Below are 20,064 nucleotides of genomic sequence, written 5' to 3' on the forward strand. Positions count from 1 at the left end.
GATTAATTTAATAGGTTGTTAACAAAGACCAAATAAATGAATAGGCCAGCAGATCGATGGTTTGATTGATCTGAATTTTCTTAAACCATACCATTGTATTAGAGCAAACAAAACAATTAAGTTTATTTAGAGTGGTTGCCGTTTTTGACGTTTAGTGACTAACACAATATTTATTGGATAGAAGCAGGCGTTACTTGGCGGAAGTTCATCATGATTATATAATGATTTATTTATTTTGCTATCATCCGCGAAAAGTCGACGACCCCATGCGACAACGTCACCCAGGTCCGACAAAATACTCTCTACGTACGTTTCACCCCGAAACCGGAGCATCCTCAGGAGATGTTGACTCTACAACGTGCAATTGCAAAGTGTCGTTTTCGACCTTTGCTTCGTCTTTTACCGGACCGGAGAGTATTTTGTCGGACCTGGGTGACGTTGTCGCATGGGTTCGTCGACTTTTCGCGGATGATAGCAAAATAAATAAATCATTATATAACAATATTTATTTTTATTTAAAGAAATATAATAAGTAAATATTAGTAGATCCGATGCAATGTTATGGTTCCACGCATATTTTAGAGTTAACACCTACTCAACAAATTATTATCAAGATACACATTGTCAGGAATACAAAGATTTCATTCTTTGTAAGTTTGTTTCATTTAGAAATAAAGAGAATTAATTCATGATGATAGAATGATGAATTTTAGACATCATTATTAGTCATCTGAAAAAGAAAATAATTGAAAATCCAAATCCAAATTCAAATAATTTATTTCAAATGCTGCTAAGTAATAGTGTTTTAGAATGTATTTTGATTTATTTATATTTATAAATTTATACGTTTCTAAGTAACGATTACAGACTGGTTTTAGTTTTCTTCTAGGTTTTAGTTCATTTGTGACCAAATTCAACGGGTTCAATACAAAAGTCATAATCCAAGTACCTGGAGAATTTTTAAAAATTATACTATCAAGTTAATTTTCCGGAATTAGCTTCATCTCGATGAGACGCACAACTTTTATATTTACGAAAATTATTGGTTCTGGTAGCTAACAGGGTTACTAGGTAATAAAAACTTCTGAGCGTAAGAATGAGATAACGTACCACACAATTTGTAGGATCACGCAATTTGTAGCTGTTAGACCAAAATCTAAAAAAAATCGTAAATATTAAAACTGAACGTTTCATCAAGATGAAGCTACACACGGGAAATTAACTAGATATTAATCAATTGTAAAAATACTCCTCAGATCCTGGACTATCAGCATTATTATAATGAATACTAATTTAGACCATTCTCATAATAAACATACATCCCACAACTATCACTATGATTCCACCGGCAAAGAATACACCATAGAACGTGCCATCAGAGAGAGCGGCTGCTGTATATTGTGGTTTATCTTCTTCAGATTCTTCTTCAATGGGTAGTTCTTCAGTTTCTTCTGTTTTCTCAAGAGTTGACGCATGAATGGCTCCATACCATGAAGAGGTGCCCGCTTCGTTAAGCGCACGCATTCGTACTACGTAATCCTGTTCTTCTTCCAGGCCTGACAGGGTGAAGTAAATACCTAATAAAAAATAACCTTAATAAATAAAAATCACTTCTCTAAAAATTTAAGTGTAACTACTTTTATGTAATAGGGCATGTAGATGGCGTTACGGTCAACTTCTAGGATCAACTAATGTCAGCCACTGACGATCAAGAATGCCAACACGCCTGCAGCGCTAACGGCTTGACATCCGATAAAACTCAACTGAGATCCGTTGACGCTATGTGAATAATGTCATGCACATCGGGACCAACACACGATCAGTTTTATCGTATGTCCAACCGTTAGCGCTGCAGGCATGTGTGGCTTACTTGGTCGTCAGTGGCTGGTATTAGAGGATTTCATAATTTCAACTACTTTTAAGGTTTATTGCTCATAATAATGTATGTTTACATCCTCTAAATTTTGGTTTAGAAACTATATTACTCGTAGGTTTGGTAAATATTTTCAATGTTTCAGAATTGTTTTTTCCCGTTCACGAAATACGGGGATATAAAATGGTCTATATTATTCGCTAATAATGAAGCTATCAATTGGTTAAAGAATTTTTAAATTCGTTTTAGCGGTTTAGTAGTAAAAGCATTACAAACAAACAAAGAAGCTCAGTGTAACTTAAATATAAATAAATATGGATTCCAATCATTAAAATACCTGGTTGCTCTTCATTGATGAGGCCATTTTCATCCGTTTTAATTACAGTTTCCTTTCCCCTTTTCCAATCAATTTCTCTAAGTATACTTCTCTTACCTAATAATTCCTTCTTAAAATACTGAACAATCATATCTGAAATAAATTATACATTTCAGTTTCTATTATTTTGAGAATTATTATTTTATTTGAAAACTTTTCGATCTACTAATGGTAAATGATATTTTTTATCGTTAGGTATCACAACAATTTTCACCCTTACGTAGAGTCCTTTTCATGAAAGAAGTCCCACGGTCATAAAATTAACAACGTCTTATACAAATGACAATATGACCGCCATTCATCATCATCATTATCAACCCATATTCGGCTCACTGCTGAGCTCGAGTCTCCTCTCAGAATGAGAGGGGTAAGGCCGATAGTCCACCACGCTGGCCCAATGCGGATTGGCAGACTTCACACACGCAGAGAATTAAGAAAATTCTCTGGTATGCAGGTTTCCTTACGATGTTTTCCCTTCACCGTTTGAGACACGTGATATTTAATTTCTTAAAATGCACACAACTGAAAAGTTGAAGGTGCATGCCCCGGGCCGGATTCAAACCCACACCCTCCGGAATCAGAGACTGAGGTCATATCTACTGGGCTATCACGGCTCTCCTGGGCTATGACCGCCATTACCAAAAGACAATGAGCGTCATTAATACATTAGCGCCGCGTCTGGGGGACCACTTTCATGAAAAGGACTTTAGTACAGATAACCCATAGACGTTTTGCATTGATTTAGGATAAGAGAGAGGTCACATGCTAGAGATATCATTGACTTTAGTTTGGTTCCACGTTCCTGACACGCAGAGCGAAGATAAGTTTTCAAGTTAGGGAAATTGAAAGCTTATCTTCCCCCGTTATAGGCAGTCGCGTGCATAAGGCTATCGATCAGGGTATGCACTAGTAAGAAATTTTAAGCAAACTGGAAAAATCTTCATTTAATAAGCATAAGACAACACTTAGGGTATGCAGTACTTTAATGCATGTATGAAGTGCACGCCACTGGTTATAGGTGGTAGGGACCAGCTATAACGGGAATATCTTTGTAAGTAAGCTGCATCTTCACTTTGATTTCACATTCAGGTTTGATTGCAGTCAATAAAATTAAAAGTTTTAAATGGTTTGTTGCTATAGCTCATAACTCATAAAGTACACGATGCACTTATTGATTTATGATTAAAATAAATACAAAACTTAAGAGATTTACATTAATTAGAGGTGATTTTTTTTTAATACGGAGTTCTCTATAACACTTACTGTCCACAGGGAAAGGCGATTCAATTTGCTTCCAATGTGCATAAAACTTTATTGTTTCATGATCAGCAGCACTAACACTTATCTGAAAAAGGGAATAGGTACAGCAAATACATAATACAAAGAATGTTATATGTATGTTTGTCCAATTTACAGCCTCCGTGGCGCAGTGGTATGCGCGGTGGATTACATCATCACTTACCATCAGGTGAGATTGTAGTCAAGGACTAAAAAAAAGAAAAATAATTTGAATAGAAAATAAAAAAAAAATAAGTAGAGTAGAACAAACTCGTAACTCTTCCAATAAACCCCGCTTCCATCTTAGACTGCATCGTCGCTTACATTAGATGCGATTGTAGTAAAGGGCTAACTTGTTTAAAAAAAAATAAACAGTGACGTGGTAAGTATATAAGATCTAAATACTATATTCATCATCACCATCATATCGGCCGATAGACGTCCACTACAGGACATAGGCCTTTTGTAGGGACTTTCAAACATCACGATCCTGAGCCGCCTGCATCCAGCGAATAACTGCGACTCGCTTGATGTCGTCAGTCCACCTGGTGGATGGTCGACCAACACTCCGCTTTACTACATTAGTCATACAAAATAAACTTATGAAGATGATAATAATGAAAACCTATAATGAAAAACTGACAGTAACATTACCTTATCTGGTTTCGGCGGTTTCTCTAGATGAATCAAAGTAAAAACTTTGTCCATCTCCCCATATTCATTGGAGGCTCTACATTGAAACCTGTGGCCAAATGTGGATGCGTTTGCAGTTACTGTGATCACTGCTTCAGCGCCATTATCTTGTAACAAGATATCATCTTGTGGATATTCAGAGAGTATGTTGCCGACTTCTTTGAACCATCTATATGTTGGGATTGGATATGCGTTGGCCGCGCATACTAAGTCCACACTATACATAAACAAAAAAATATTTTAAGTAGAGAGCCTATGATAGCCAGACATATTTAATTTTACGAAGGCTGATGTTTAGCTTGAACAATAGGGATGATAACAGTTTTATAAATTGTATATTAATTAGGAGTATGCTAATAGTAAAGCAATAATTTTCTAAAAGTAACCGGATATCTGCGATCATTACTTTCGGAGCTACATTGTCATATTTGCGGTACTGCCACGGATCCCTGAAAGCGCATTATACAAAATAATAGAAAATAATGACGTCATTGATCATAATAATCGTTACATTTGTATTGGCGTTCATACAAAATTACAAATATCTTTGTAATTTGTGCGTTTATGTTTATAGTTCATGTATTGAAAAATGTCACGTTGTCGGGAAGCTAAAAATATATGAATTTTCATCAAATTACGATAAAAGATTTTTAGCAGATTTTGGAATTTCTATATCCTATTTAATTAGCAAACATCCAGACAATCTTTGTTTACCCGAACGTCTCATAAAAATCAATATATTCCAACCTAGTCATCATCCCCATTTCATTTATTTAGTCGTCTAATATATCAAATGAAAGCTTATTGTATGCTTAATTTAACTATATTAGGTTGCCTTTGATCTAGTTCATGGTTTCCTAGATTTTGTATGAAAAATTCATTCTAAAATGAAAATTAAAAAAAAAATTTCTTATTCCAATTAAATAGCAGATGAGGGTATATATTTCTTATGCCGGATCTCGTACTATTATTAATACGCAATTTTTATAGTTCATTAATGAAGTCAGAAATTAATACGATATATTATGTACCTTTTATTCTCTTCTGCAGGCACCATTGTTGTTTCATTGCCGCCAGCAAAAGTTGGAGGAGCTACAAATACACAATTAAAGTAATAAATTTTTTAATCATTTCATCATCATCATTATCAACCCACATTCGGCTCACTGCTAAGCTTGAGTCTCCTGTCAGAATGAGAGGGGTTAGGCCAATAGTCCACCACGCTGGCCTAATGCGGATTGACAGACTTCACACACGCAGAGAATTTTCTTAATCCTCTGGTGTGCAGGTTTCCTCACGATGTTTTCCTTCACTGTTTGAGACACGTAATATTTAGGTAATTTCTTAAAATGCACACAACAGGAAAGTTGGGGGTGCATGCCCCGGATCGGATTCGAACCTACGCCCTCCGGAATCGGAGGCAGAGGTCATATCCACTAGGCTATCACGGCTCATGATATCAAAAAAATATTCTGTTTGACACGTTAGCGGTATTTATTTCAAATTGTGAACGACCACAATTTTTCATTTGTGAAAGTAATTAATAGTATAGCAATTAATATTAATTCTCTCTCTCTCTCTTTCCTGTAAATAAGGGGGGTATTTAGTGGGTCAAGCCCCCCTATTCAACTAAGCTGATAATGTTGATGCGCTAATGTAGCTTCGGTTAGATCTCTTACTTATTCAACAGAAGTTTATTGCCTTGGAATTTTTCTAATTAAATTTCTAATGGGGCGTAAGAATAGTTCCGGCTGATTCTAGGTATATACCTATATACTATACTATATATTCTAGGTATATACATACAATGTAGTTTTCAATTCAATTTTCAGGTCTATACCTATACATACAAAATGGTTTTCAATGTTCATACAAAATAAATAAATTAGCAATTTCACCCACTGCCGCTTTTGATAGTTATGTAGTTGGGTACAGAAAGGTACAGCTAAATGAAAATTTAAATAAAAATTTTGATAGTAACATTTAATGCTAATACTCAAAAAAAAAATATTAAATTCTTTTGAAAAATATATACATGCATATAATTTCCAACATACTGTAAACTTTTACTACTGCTTAAGTTCTTAATACTTTATTTATATTCACTTATTGTTCACTAGATGGCGCCACTCACACCTTACATCATGCTACGGCTTAGTTCTGAAGTATATAAGGCAAACCATTGTGTTACCAAATTGTTGGTCACTACATTGTTTTGTTTAAATAAACCCAACCCAACGAGATCAAGCCTCGGAGTTTCATTTGTTGTGACCCGCGGTCCCAGTTTGATTGTGGTGGGTTGTGGTGCTTCGGCTGCATCGTCGTCGTCATCAACCCATATTCGGCTCACTGCTGAGCTCGAGTCTCCTCTCAGAATGAGAGGGGTTAGGCCAATAGTCCACCACGCTGGCCCCAATGCGGATTGGCAGACTTCACACACGCAGAGAATTAAGGTAATTCTCTGGTATGCAGGTTTCCTCACGATGTTTTCCTTCACCGATTGAGACACGTAATATTTAATTTCTTAAAATGCACACAACTGAAAAGTTGGAGGTGCATGCCCCAGACCGGATTCGAACCCACACCCTCCGGAATCGGAGGCAGAGGTCAGCTGCATACACTTATTAAAATTAAACCTTATTAACTAACCCAGTACTTACAGCTAACATGAAGTGTTATATTCATTTTTATTCTAGCAGAACACTCTTCATCGCGAGGGCTTTCCTGAATAGCTTCGCAGAAATAGTCTCCGTTGTCCTCACTTTCGACGGACGTGATCGTCAGCAGTCCAGCGAAGCCTTGACTGTGGTACTGCGTCATTAACTCGTACTTCGACGAACTGGGATCATCTAAACGTACATAGTTAATCTTTAGACACTTAATTTATTAAACATATTGAAATACTAGCGGACGCCTGCGACTTCATCCGCGTGGGATTTAGTTTTTCACAATCCCTCGGGAACAATGGATTTTTCCGGGATAAAAAATAAAGAGTAAAATCTATTTCCATTCCAAATTTCAGCCAAATCGCTTCAGTAGTAGCGGCGTTAAAGAGGAACAAACATCCAAACATACATCAAAACATCCATACAAACTTTCGCGTTTATAACATTAGTAGGATTGTATGATTTCTTTTTTAAAAGAGCAACTGTTTCTTTATTTGAGAATTTCTTTATTTGAGAGTTGAGGATCAAGCAGAACCTGCCTTCCGTACCGGTGGTAAAGTCTTTACAAATAGTCAAACTTGACGTTCCAAAAGTGCTTGTCATCATTATCAAAAATCATCAGTTTTCTCAAATCTCCAGAGATTTTGATGATATGAATGTTTGTTACTCTTTCACACCTCGACTACTGAACCGAATTAGCTGAAATTTGGTATTGAGATATATTATAGCCTGGATTAGCACACAGGGTACTTTTTATCTTAGAAAAATCCATGGATCCCGAGGGATTTGTGAAAAACTAAATTCCACGCGGACGAAGTCGCGGGCGTCCGCTAGTATTACAATAATTTAGTTTTGTAAAAATTTCTTTTAGTTTTACTTCCTGTAGGTAGAAGCTGATCCAATGGCCTCAAACCTCGACTAAGTAAATGTTTTTAACACATTGCTTAAACTTATGCAGGCAGGTCCATAACTGTCTTGGGGATTTTGTATAGAAGAGTATAAAAATTAGTTATATACCTATTACCTACCAGTGATGATTTCTCCATTCCTGTACCACAACAGTCGAGGCTCCGGTTCGCCCCTTGCCTGACACGACAGGGTGATAGATCGACCGTGGTCTACCGCAACTTCCGAGGGAGTATTCACGAAGGAGGAGGGATCTAAAAATAAACAAATAATATTTGAAACACTATTAAATATACTAGAAAACCCTCGGTGCTTAGTTTCCAATCCCGTAGATTTAAGAAAGAAAGAAAGATCTTTATTTTTAAGTAATGCCACATATTACATTCTTAAATTCTAAATTATTCCATAAGTGGAGCAATAAAAGAATAATAAAATACGAGGAAACATTAATATAGTAGTTAATGATTAGCTGATAATGTAGCTTTCAATTGGTGAATGAATTTTAAAATTGATTTAGTAATTTCGGAGACTATTCGATACTAACAAATGAAATACTGTGTGCCTGCCTAGTGGGAGTTTTTAATATTTTCATACTGTTACTATCACGTTGACGTAAACGCAAATTTATATAGAATTGAAACAGTTGCCACTAGATGGCGCTGCTTCAATTCCTTAGAAATTCGCGTTTACGTTAACGCGATAGTAACAGTATCAAACTGAAACTGAAATATTATGATGAAGAAAGTTAAAAAACTCATGTTATGTAAAAATTTTTCTATTCGTACAATATGGATTTTTTAATCAATTGGCAAAAGATATGAGCATAATATGATATGATATGACTTTTGTAATATTTGATATGATAACAAAATAAATCTCATAATTGCTGGAAATGTTTCCAATCAAGTTGTATCAAGAGATATCGATGAAGGTGATAAAGATGTTTGTTTTTGTTTGTTTCATTCTATTTTTATAGTAATAATAGATAATCACCAACCATATCATAATAAAGCTTGCGAATCTTTGGTAAACATTAGCTATTAGGTCCTGCAATGCACCATCAACATGAGGTAGGGATTTCACACCTCATGTGCCTGTATTTTCTAACCAACTTCCAAAAAGGAGAAGGTTCTACGTTCGCCTATATGTATGTTTTATTTTTTTATGTATGCCCAGCGATATTTTTATGGAAACCATTTCATACTGGGACAACAATGATACTTAACAGCAGTGTTCAGTATAAGGCCAATTTTCTCAGCTGAATACTACTTATTATTATTAATTAGTAATTATTTTTTTATATTGTAATACATATTTGCTGCTTATTATTTTAATTTAGTTCATTTAAACGTCACACGGGTCTCAGCTGAAAATCAGCGCCGTCTATTATGATTGTATGTAGTGCACGGTATATGCTGAGCTGTACGTACACCTTTTCTTTTTAAGTAATAATCATAAGGGTTTATGGTACTAACTGTATGTAGCTTTTAGATTTGAATAGGTACTTGTTATTTTCTTTCTTTCTTATAGGAGAGACTTAGACCCATTTCGCTTCTCTATTACGGGTTGGTGGGCCTAGGGCGCTAATATTTGACTACTTTACTATTTGATCGCGAATTTGTAAGGAATTAAAACAGTTGTGCAGTAGTGCTCCTAGATGACGCTGTTTCAATTCCTTAGAAATTCGCGTTTACGTTTACGCAATTGTCACAGTATGAAAACATTGAAAACTCCCACTAGGCACTCAGAATCAGTATAATGATAATGAAAGGGACCGACGGACGGCTTAACATGGTCTTCGGTGTTTTACCGCAGCTTTCCTACTCCGGACTGAGTTTTTATTGAAAATGGAAATCCCAGGATGTGAACTAGGGTTGCCAACCGTACTATAATATATTGTTTTGTACTATATTTCGGGTCTGCGTACTTTATACTGTTGAAGAACTATATACTCGTAGTACACAGAAATAACATAACAAATAATTTCAACAAAATTTGAAATTTTACAAACACATCTTTTATTTTAAAACTTTATGAACTTAAAATAAACTAAAAAAAATGAGCTTCTGGTTTTCAATATAATTAACGTGTAAAATGTGATATAGCATATATACACAATGTCTCTTATTAACAAAACTTTTTGAAAAATGGAATAATTGTAAAAAAAAAATCGTTTTCATAAAAACAAACGTGTTTTTCGCGTAGTCCGTAAAATACTATATTTTATTTAGGCGTACTATATTTTTCTGAAAAAATGTTTGCAACCCTAACGTGAACCCAGGATCTGGTGATGTGAAACTACATAGGCTAACCACTGGGGACCAAATGAAACCAGTTTTCTGCCACTACCATAGGCACTGGGTACCAGTTTTCTGCCACTACTGGAAATTGATTCTCTGTCTACGCACCTATCACGCAGAGGGAAACTTCTCTTGTTGTGTCTCCCGCCCGACACTCCCACACTCCAGTATCCTCTACAGTAGCGAGAGATATCGTCAGCAGTAAGGCAGGCAAGCGCGTCTTGTACGAGGCCACGAAATGCTCCTGCGCATACACCCTGTTCTGTATATTCCGCTGGACTACTTCGCCCTCAGGATTTACCCATTCCACCTGAAATTACATTAATACAGGGTGTTATATCCTACTAATATTATAAACGCGAAAGTTTGTATGGATTAATGGATAGGATAGGATGGATCCTACTAATATTATAAACGCGAAAGTTTGTTTGGATGGAGAGTAACAAACATCCAAACATGTTTGGATGTTTATTACTCTTTAACGCCGCTACTACTGAAGCGATTTGGCTAAAATTTAGAATGGAAATGTATTTTACTCTGGATTAACACATAGGCTACTTTTTATCCCGAAAAAATCCATGGTTTCCCGAGATTTGCGAAAACTGATGATTTTAATGATATGAATGTTTGTTACCCTTTCACGCCTCGACTTTTTAACCGAATTAGCTGAAATTTTATATAGAGATATATAATAGCATGGATTAACACATAGGCTACTTTTAATCCCGGAAAAATCCATGGTTCCCGAGGGATTTGTGGAAAAGTAAATTCCACGCGGACGAAGTCGCGGGCGTCCGCTAGTTACGAAATACTTTACAAGGTGATAGTTGAAAATAAAGTTATTATACTCGTAGTAGGCCAAGATGTCAGCTATCACCCTGTAGAGTATGTCGTACTATTTACGGGACACCTGTATATTGCCACAATTTATATTATTCTACGAAGTGTAGTATACATACACACATGATGAGTGTTTACAGAAAGTTTTTATAGTAAGTTTTTAACTGGAGGCTTCGGCCGTGGCTAGTTACCACCCTATAGGCGAAGACGTACTGCCAAGCGATTTAGCGTTCCGATACGGTGTCGCGTAGAAACCGAAATTGGTTTTCATTTTCATTCTAGCACAACAACAACAACACACGTTAGCCCACTTCCATCTTAGATTGGACCATCACTTACCATCAGGTGAGATTACAGTCAAGGGCTAACTTGTGAAAAATTAAGAAAAATAAAAATCTCACCATCCATGTGGTTTAGACGTAAGAGCTTTACAAACTCACATTCGCTTTTAGGATAATTTCATTCATCGCTAGTGAATTGGGTCTACTTTTGAAAATTTTGATTTATACGGGATTTTTTTTTATTCTTTGCAGATTAACCCTTGACTACATTCTCATCTGATGGTAAGTAATGATCCAATCTAAGATGGAAGCAGGCTACTTTTGTTAGATCTTGGATGAAAATCTACACCCCTTTCGGTTTCTACACGACATCATACCGGAACGCTAAATCGCTTGGCGATATTTTCTTTTTATGGCCGTCTTTGCCGGTATTTTTTTATCAAACAGTCATCTTTGCATACGAACAACTTACCTTTTGATTCTTACTGGCACCTTTGCAAGCGATGGTGATTCGTTTTCCAGTTTCGAAGTAATTTCCATTCTGTCCATAATCTATGGGGTCGATTGATATAGTGCTCCGCGGTTCCTTGTGAAGAGTTGGCTGTACTTTCCCGTAAACTGTTATTAAAAAAAAAACGTACATACAGCCGGACGTAGAACCTACTCCTTTTTGAAGGCGGTTAAAAAGTTAACAAGAAACTTGCGTATCATCTTGCAACATCATGCCATTAGAAACATTAGAGCCAGCATTTGAAGACTTCGACTTCGCCTGGCGAGTATTCCATACAAATTTGTAAGAAGGTACTTGATTTAATAGGGATGATGACAGTTTTTTAAATTGTATATAAATTAAGAGTATACTAATAGCAAAGCAATTTTGTAAAAGTAACAGGGTATCTGGGATCATTACTTTCGGAGCTACAGGGATTTAAAGGGTCAGATTTGCGGCGCTGCCGCGGATCCCTGAAATACGCTCCATACAAAATGGCACGATATAGTGACGTCGTTGGCTCGCTGATCGTTAGGTTTGTATGGGAGTTCAAACAAAATTACTAATATCTTTGTCATTTGTGCGTTTATGTTTATAGTTCATTTATTGAAAAATGTCACATTTAATGTAAGAAAGCTAAAACTGTATGAATTTTCATTTAATTACGATAAAAAAAAAATAATAGATTTTGAAATTTTATAATCTTATTTATTTTGCAAATACCCAGACAATATTTGCTTTTTATGTATAAATTAGTTAACATTGACCTTATTTACCAGAATGTATCATAAAAATCAATATATTCAAACCTAGTCATCATCCCCATTGAAAAAACCTTGGCTGAGTTTGTTGTGGGCTCTTCTCGAACCGATGGACATTTGGGACAATCGTAACTTTAATTCCATTAAATCATGATATAACTTGATTTTTCAAAAGTGCTTGAAAACCCTAATTGAAACAAATGAAATTTGAATTTGAATTTGATTACGTGCCTACCAACTTTAAATAAATACTAATATTTATGATTTAAACAAATACTTATTTTCAGATTTTTGGCCTATTGTTGTAGTATAAGACTTTCATTGTTTTAGGTCAGTTTTTTAACTTGAAAATTCGTTTTTTGTAAATAAAATCAAGCACATAAGAATGATGCTAGTTTTTTAAATTGAATATAAATTAAGAGCATGCTAATAGTAAAGCAATTTTATAGACGTAACGGGGTATCTACGATCATTACTTTCGGAGCTAAAGGGAATTATAGGGCTAATTTTGAGGCGTTGCCATGCTCAATGCCAATACACTCCCATACTAAATGGCACGAAAGAATGACGTCATCGCTGAGAGAGATCGCTAAATTTGTATGGTTCAAACAAAATTACAAATATCTTTGTTATTAGTGCGTTTATGTTTATATTTTATTTAATGAAAAATGTCACATTGAATGAAAAAATAAGAAAGTTATTTATCTCATTTAATTATGGTAGATGTTTTTAATTGATTTAGAAACTTATTTATTTCATAAATTTTCAGACAATCTTAGTTTTTTATGTATTAATTAGTGAATATTGACTTTATTTAGCCGAATGTCTCAACAAATGTCATCATCCCTATTTTAAATTAAAGAAAAACTTAATATCTCTCTATATATAAAATAATTTACCTGTCCTATAGAACATATAAATAAATACTATCACATAAAAAATCCACTTCATATTGCTATCACAAAACTGACCACACCTTTATTAAAATCACTTGCACAAAAAGTATTAAAATTATGCAGACTTGGTCATAGTCGAAACTGTGGATCGCAAATGGTTTCAGCATGGTATAGGCACTTCCACAAAACGGTGTAATTAATGGGGTCACATAATTAAAACAAATTATTTCCATAATTGCGAACAATGTCAGCAGTAATATCCGGAAGTCATATTTAGCTGGTGAAATTGAAAAGGTCGAAACTGTTGTACGTTCATACAGTTTAAAGGATTTTCGTATACCATTTGCCTATTAAGTTAAACAACACATTATGTATAAAAAAACTAAAAAAACCACGCTTGATACCCATATCATGCGGGTGCATTTCAAATAGCCTGTCCGCCATCTTGGACGTCTGCCATATTAGATTTAAGTCACGTGACAATTTTTTTCGTAATCCTGACAGCAAACTTTCATTTCATTTGATATCCATATCATGGGTTTGGATTTTAAACAGCCAGTCCTCCATCATGGGGTGGTCGCCATATTGGATTTGTAATGACTTTTCTTAGCTAGTCATGTATTATCATCAGAACTCAGTGCGTGTGCAAAATTTCATCCTACTCGAAGACCGGAAAGTGAGTCAAATTAAGATTCCAGAAAGCTAGCTAATAATATAAGTGTTTTAAAAATAGCAGATGCCCCACGTTTTCACCCGCGTAGATCCCGTTTCCGTGGGAATTCCGGGATAGCATATAGTCTATGTTCATCAGAGATAATGTAGAATTGTGATGGTGAAATAAAATTTGAAGTCGGTCCAGTAGTTTTAGAGACTGCTAGCTGACGCCGTGCCGGTTCCCGTTCCCGTAGGAATACGTTCCTCGATAAATGGGCTATCTAACACCGAAAGATTTTTTTAAATCGAACCAGTATTTCCTGAGATTAGCGCGTTCAAGCAAACAAACAAACTTCAGCTTTATAATATTAGTAAATATTTTAAACAAAACAAACAATCAAATTTTTCCTTTTTATTATATTTTTTATTTATAAAGCCGTTTATATAAATATTGATTTAACATAGGGTCAGTGGGTTCAAAATATTTTTTCTAGAAGTTTATCCACAACGCAATTGTTGTTTGTCACACAATTATCACAGTGTAAACTTTATTTCCGGTCAGTCATGAAGGCCTATCTAATTATATAAGCTAATCAATGTCAACTGGAAAATTTGTCCTCATCGTAACAGATAAAAATAATATCGGTAATTTTCCGACAATTATATGTTTTTGGAATTACCTAATACCATCAAAACATAAATGTGGAAATGGATGCCAACTTCAAGATTGAAAATAATGTGTCTTTATCGACTTCGCCGACGAAAGAATTGATATCTAAGTCATCATCATCATATCAGCCGATGGACGTCTACTGCAGGACATAGGCCTTTTGTAGGGACTTCCAAACATCACGATACTGAGCCACCTGCATCCAGTTAATCCCTATAATGTAAGTAAACAGAAAATTGTGCATATGTGCAGTAGCTAAATTTGAATCACTTTTTGCGATGATTTTGTAGGCACGTAACATATCTATTGCATAAAATATCGTTGGTTTCATTAGACAATAATCATTCGTAGAAATCATCATCATCATCATATCAGCCGATGGACGTCCACTGCAGGACATAGGCCTTTTGTAGAGACTTCCAAACATCACGATACTGAGCCACCTGCATCCAGCTAATCCCTGCGACTCGCTTGATGTCGTCAGTCCACCTGGTGGGGGGTCAACCAACACTGCGCTTATTAGTGCGGGGTCGCCATTCCAGCACTTTGGGACACCAACGTCCATCGTCTCTTCAAACTATGTGCCCCGCCCATTGCCACTTCAGCTTCGCAACTCGTTGAGCTATGTCGGTGACTTTGGTTCTTCTGCGGATCTCCTCATTTCTGATTCGATCACGCAGAGATACTCCTGACATAGTTCGTTCCATCGCCCGCTGTGTGACTCTGAGCCTTCTTATGAGGCCTATGGTTAGCGACCACGTCTCGGAACCATAGGTCATCACTGGCAACACGCACTGTTCGAAGACTTTTGTCTTCAGGCACTGATATCTAATTACTACCACAGAAAACATATGTAATACTGTAGGGTACGAGCAGGCTAATTCACTATCTTTAACTAGTTGACATATTGTACGAAATATTGAGATTCTATGTAACAAATGTCATCCTTTGCAATTGCACGTTGTAGAGTCAACATCTCATGAGGATGCTCCGGCTTCGGGGTGAAACGTACGTAGAGAGTATTTTGTCGGACCTGGGTGACGTTGTCGCATGGGTTTGTCGGCTTTTCGCGGATGATAGCAAAATAAATAAATCATTATATAATCATGATGAACTTCCGCAAAGTAACGCCTGATTCTATCCAATATTTAAATGTAATCCGGTGACTACTGGTGGATATCTTATAGTAGGTAGATGACATTATATCAATTAATTTGATGTTTATTTTATTAAGTTGAGACCAAAATAGTGTATAAGCCAGCGGTGTCAAATGATAATACTGAAAACTGTTATTTTAAAAAAATATTTATAGAACATAAAATAAAACACAAATTCTCCTCTTTTTGCTACAACGTGTACAACGTATTGTTTAAAAATGTAACTTCATACATAATAACAGTCAAATTACGGTTTGCTCAAAGCAAATAACTATAAGATAAAATATTATTTGAATTGGCTAGTTTTTGCGATATAAAGATGCATGCCAAAATTAAACTAAACAAATCTCGTAGTTCAATGAACTAAATGGCCTTATACAAATAATAATTTGTATTTATACACTACCTACCTACTTTTTTAGTGTTCCGTAGTCCACAAGGAACCCTTATAGTTTTGCCATGTCCGTCTGTCTGTCCGTCCGTCCGCGGTTGAACGCTGAGTCTATTACTACTAGAAAACTGTCAATAAGCTAATAGCATGAGCATGTACATTAAAAAAATTAAAAGCCATAAAATAAAACATTGAAAAATATTTTTTTAGTGCGAGTTCCTCCCCAACATTAATTATTTTTACTTGTTTATCTCATAGTGTGGGGTATCGTTAGATGACATGAATGATATGAGGGTCTTGTACTTTCATTTTTCGATTTAGGGATCCGTTCCGTATTAAGCTTTAAAAATTATTTTATCTAATTTTTGTTAGAGTCCAGTGTCCCCACCGGCTAAACGATAAACGGCTAAACGGTTATTTATAGATACGTGAAAAAATTCACGAGAGAAAGTGAAATTACAAGGAAAAGTATTACATCAGGCATTTGCTATTTAAAGAGTCGACCAACTTAAAAAACGTAATTGGAACTCGATAATTGCATACGTTGTTAATTAAAAAGATAAAGTTGTCAGTAACATAACTCAGAGGGTGTTAAAACTAGAAAGCTAAATTTGGTGTGGGTATGGGTAAAAACAAAATTAAAAAAAAATTGTGGTTTCGTCCCCTACATGCAAAGTGATGTTGAATTTTTTATCGCCTACCCCATGGTTTGGGGTATCGTCATCGGTATTTTTGTGCATTACTTATGGGATTAAAGTGTTAACTTAGTCTACGGAACCCTACACGACGCGTAGCGCGACACGCACTTGGGTAAATTTTTATTTAATGCGAAAGTCTGTCTGTTTGTCACACGTTCATGACTAAAGCTCTTAACCGATTTTGATGAAATCTATACTAATATTATAAAGCTGAAGAGTTTGTTTGTTTGTTGTTTGATTGAACGCGCAAATCTCAGGAACTACTGGTCCGATTTGAAAAATTCTTTCAGTGTTAGATAGCCCATTTATTGAGGAAAGCTATAGGCTATATATTATCCTTGAATTTCTACGGGAACGGGAACCACGCGGGTGAAACGGCGCGGCGACAGCTAGTTTGGTATAAAGAGAAATTGGAGAAATTTCGTCTAAGATCAGAATATAGACTAATATTTATCCCAAAAAATTCCATGGTTCCCTCGGGATGCGTGAACGTATCATGCGAAAGGAATGCAGGCATCTGCTAAGTACGTACCATACGGAACCTCGGAACTCTTAGCCGCTACAGACAGGCGATAAACATTGACACAATATGAACCAGAACGATAAGACGCCCTTGGACTCGTAAATCAAATGAATCGAAGTAGCAGCAGAGGTAAACACTTATTGCCAATTAAAATGACGGTTTTAATTGGGTGTAGGCAAATAAATGTGTACTGATAGCAACATCTTAATGATAGACGTATCATTACAATGTTGTTGTTACATTTCAAAGTTATCATTATGAATTATAATTATGTTTTATTGAGCAATGGCACAGGTTTCCCGTTATTTATAGGAAACTAACGGCAAAAACATACCGAAACGATTTAGCGTTCCGGTACGATGCCGTGTAGAAACCGAAAAGGGTGTGGATTTTCCTCCTAACAAGTAAGCCCGCTTCGATCTTAGACTGCATCATCAGGTGAGTTGTAAAGAATATAAAAAAAAAGTAGTGCTGAAAGGCGGGTTGACGGGGCGTGGTGGATTTCTATAATTGGGAGCTGAATGAATTCACTACAGATGAACAAGCATGTTGTTGAGTACCTTCACCGAGTATGGGTCCTCAAAAACCAACTTTAAATTACTCAATCAGCGCGAATCAAGGTCAGATAATTAATAGCAAAAAAAGTGTACTATCTCGAAAATCTGATCTATGGGAATTTCCGTTACGAAATTGCAAAATAAAAGGCTTATATTCCTGTTATCGAGCCACGAGTGTGGTTATATTTTGCTAGCTTCACAACTTCACCCCACTGGCTACGCAAGCAACCAAAAAAAAAATCATTATCCAATACCACATACAAGTTTTCTTCGCTACGAAAGTCGCGGGCTTCTATCGTTAATACTATATATAAATAAAACTGAAATGTCTATCTGTGTTTAAAAAAACTGTTTTCTTAAATGCTTCTAGTAATTTACACGATACTTAAACACAAACGAGCTTTTTAAAACTTGTGTCTATCTGCTTGTTTGTCCGGGTTAATCTCTGAAACGGCTGATTTTACTTGGAGTTTCACTGGAAGATAGAGGAGGAAATGAAAAACATATAGGATCTACTTTTTATCCCGAGGTTTGTGAAACACTAAATTTCATACCTTGCGACCTCGCACTACAACACAGGTGGACTGACGACATCAAGCGAGTCGCAGGGATTCGCTGGATGCAGGTGGCTCAGTATCGTGATGTTTGGAAGTCCCTACAAAAGGCCTATGTCCTGCAGTGGACGTCCATCGGCTGATATGATGATGATGATGAAATTTCACGCGTAGTATCGGGCGTAGCTTGTAATATAATTATTTATAAGATCTTAAAAAAATTAACATTGTTCAGAATTTATCACATTGTGCGTCATTACACCATGTTGCTTACATCAGAGAAATAGCTATCGCGTTTCGAAATCATACTGAATTGGCGTTTATTTTTTTTTAAAGGCAACTAACCTGCCAACTAAGAAGAAATAAAACCAGGTCAAAGAATACAATATGGCGTTAGAAACATTTACATTATGTAACACATAATACATAAAGAGATAATACTAGTGACATAATGAACTAAAAGTCTGCAATAGTCAGACATGCCTCTTTTTAGGGACGATATATGTCACACACATGTCACACTTGCTCCCGTCTGATTTTTTTTTCGACCACGGCGGTCACTCTCATGTTGACATTAACCATATACGCAGGAGATATTATAGTGTACAAGTGTGTGAGCTATCACAGCTCCACTCTCTATTCCCTCACAGTCACAGTCCGATGGGACGGCAGACCGACACGACCGATGAGATCAAGCGCAGGACGACGGCTTTACGTGCTCTCCGAGACCCAGGGGTTTATTATGACCGCCAACTTCCCAACTCCAGGTTGCTATTAAGATTTTTCATGTAAGAAAATTCCCAATCCCAATACGTTTTTTTATTGGCCTGATCCGGGGTATGAACCCTGGAATTCATTTTCCTTAGCCGAACCAGCTTATTGCCACGGGACCAATGAGGCAGTTGTACCATGTCACACTGAGTGTATGTAAGTACGATAGGTGATAGCCAATTATGGAGCTGGGAGCTGGGACAATGGCTTTGGAAGGTTTCAAAGGTACCGATCCTCAATTATCCAAGTTTATTCATCTCTCCAGTCCCTTAGTTTCGTGGGAACCCTTCGCTAAAGACCCTCAGAGTTCTCTTTAAAATAAAAAAAATTGTATGTGTCTCAAGACGCTCGTCAGAAGTGTTAACTTAAGCCTACTGTCGTATGGCTGAGAAGAAAGGAAGCCAGGTAAAGAGGCGACGTAGCGCGTTACATTACAAAGCGGTTTACCCGCCTATAAGAACTTATCACTTCAAAACCATTAACGGTATTTTTTCAATTTTAGGTACACTTAATACTTGGTCTGTTAAAAATCTGGACCATTTAAATCACTACTATCTAAGACCACCACAGTCCACCACAGTCCAAACTCCATAATTGGCTATCTTAGACACAGGACCAAATTTGCAACCTTCAAATGGAAACGGGCTAACTTGTTAGGAGGAGGATGAAAATCCACACTCCTTTCGGTTTCTACACGACATCGTACCGGAACGCTAAATCGCTTGGCGG

The 20,064-nt window shown here is 36.2% G+C and overlaps 1 protein-coding gene across 1 annotated transcript; it reads right to left on the bottom strand.

Moving 5' to 3' along the window:
- Positions 1-759: 759 nt before the first annotated feature.
- LOC112045209 (neural cell adhesion molecule 1) lies at positions 760-13,504 on the bottom strand. Its single transcript, XM_024081306.2, has 10 exons — positions 13,364-13,504; positions 11,686-11,831; positions 10,201-10,402; positions 7,915-8,046; positions 6,881-7,069; positions 5,252-5,312; positions 4,182-4,437; positions 3,513-3,594; positions 2,211-2,342; positions 760-1,577 (listed from the first exon to the last, which is right to left on the bottom strand). Exons 1-10 carry the CDS (start codon positions 13,413-13,415, stop codon positions 1,294-1,296), a joined length of 1,536 nt encoding a protein of 511 aa, XP_023937074.2. The 5' UTR covers positions 13,416-13,504; the 3' UTR covers positions 760-1,293.
- Between the last annotated feature and the right edge of the window lie 6,560 nt (positions 13,505-20,064).

Source organism: Bicyclus anynana, chromosome 9 (assembly GCF_947172395.1).
Source record: "Bicyclus anynana chromosome 9, ilBicAnyn1.1, whole genome shotgun sequence".
Taxonomy (NCBI): Eukaryota; Metazoa; Arthropoda; class Insecta; order Lepidoptera; family Nymphalidae; genus Bicyclus; species Bicyclus anynana.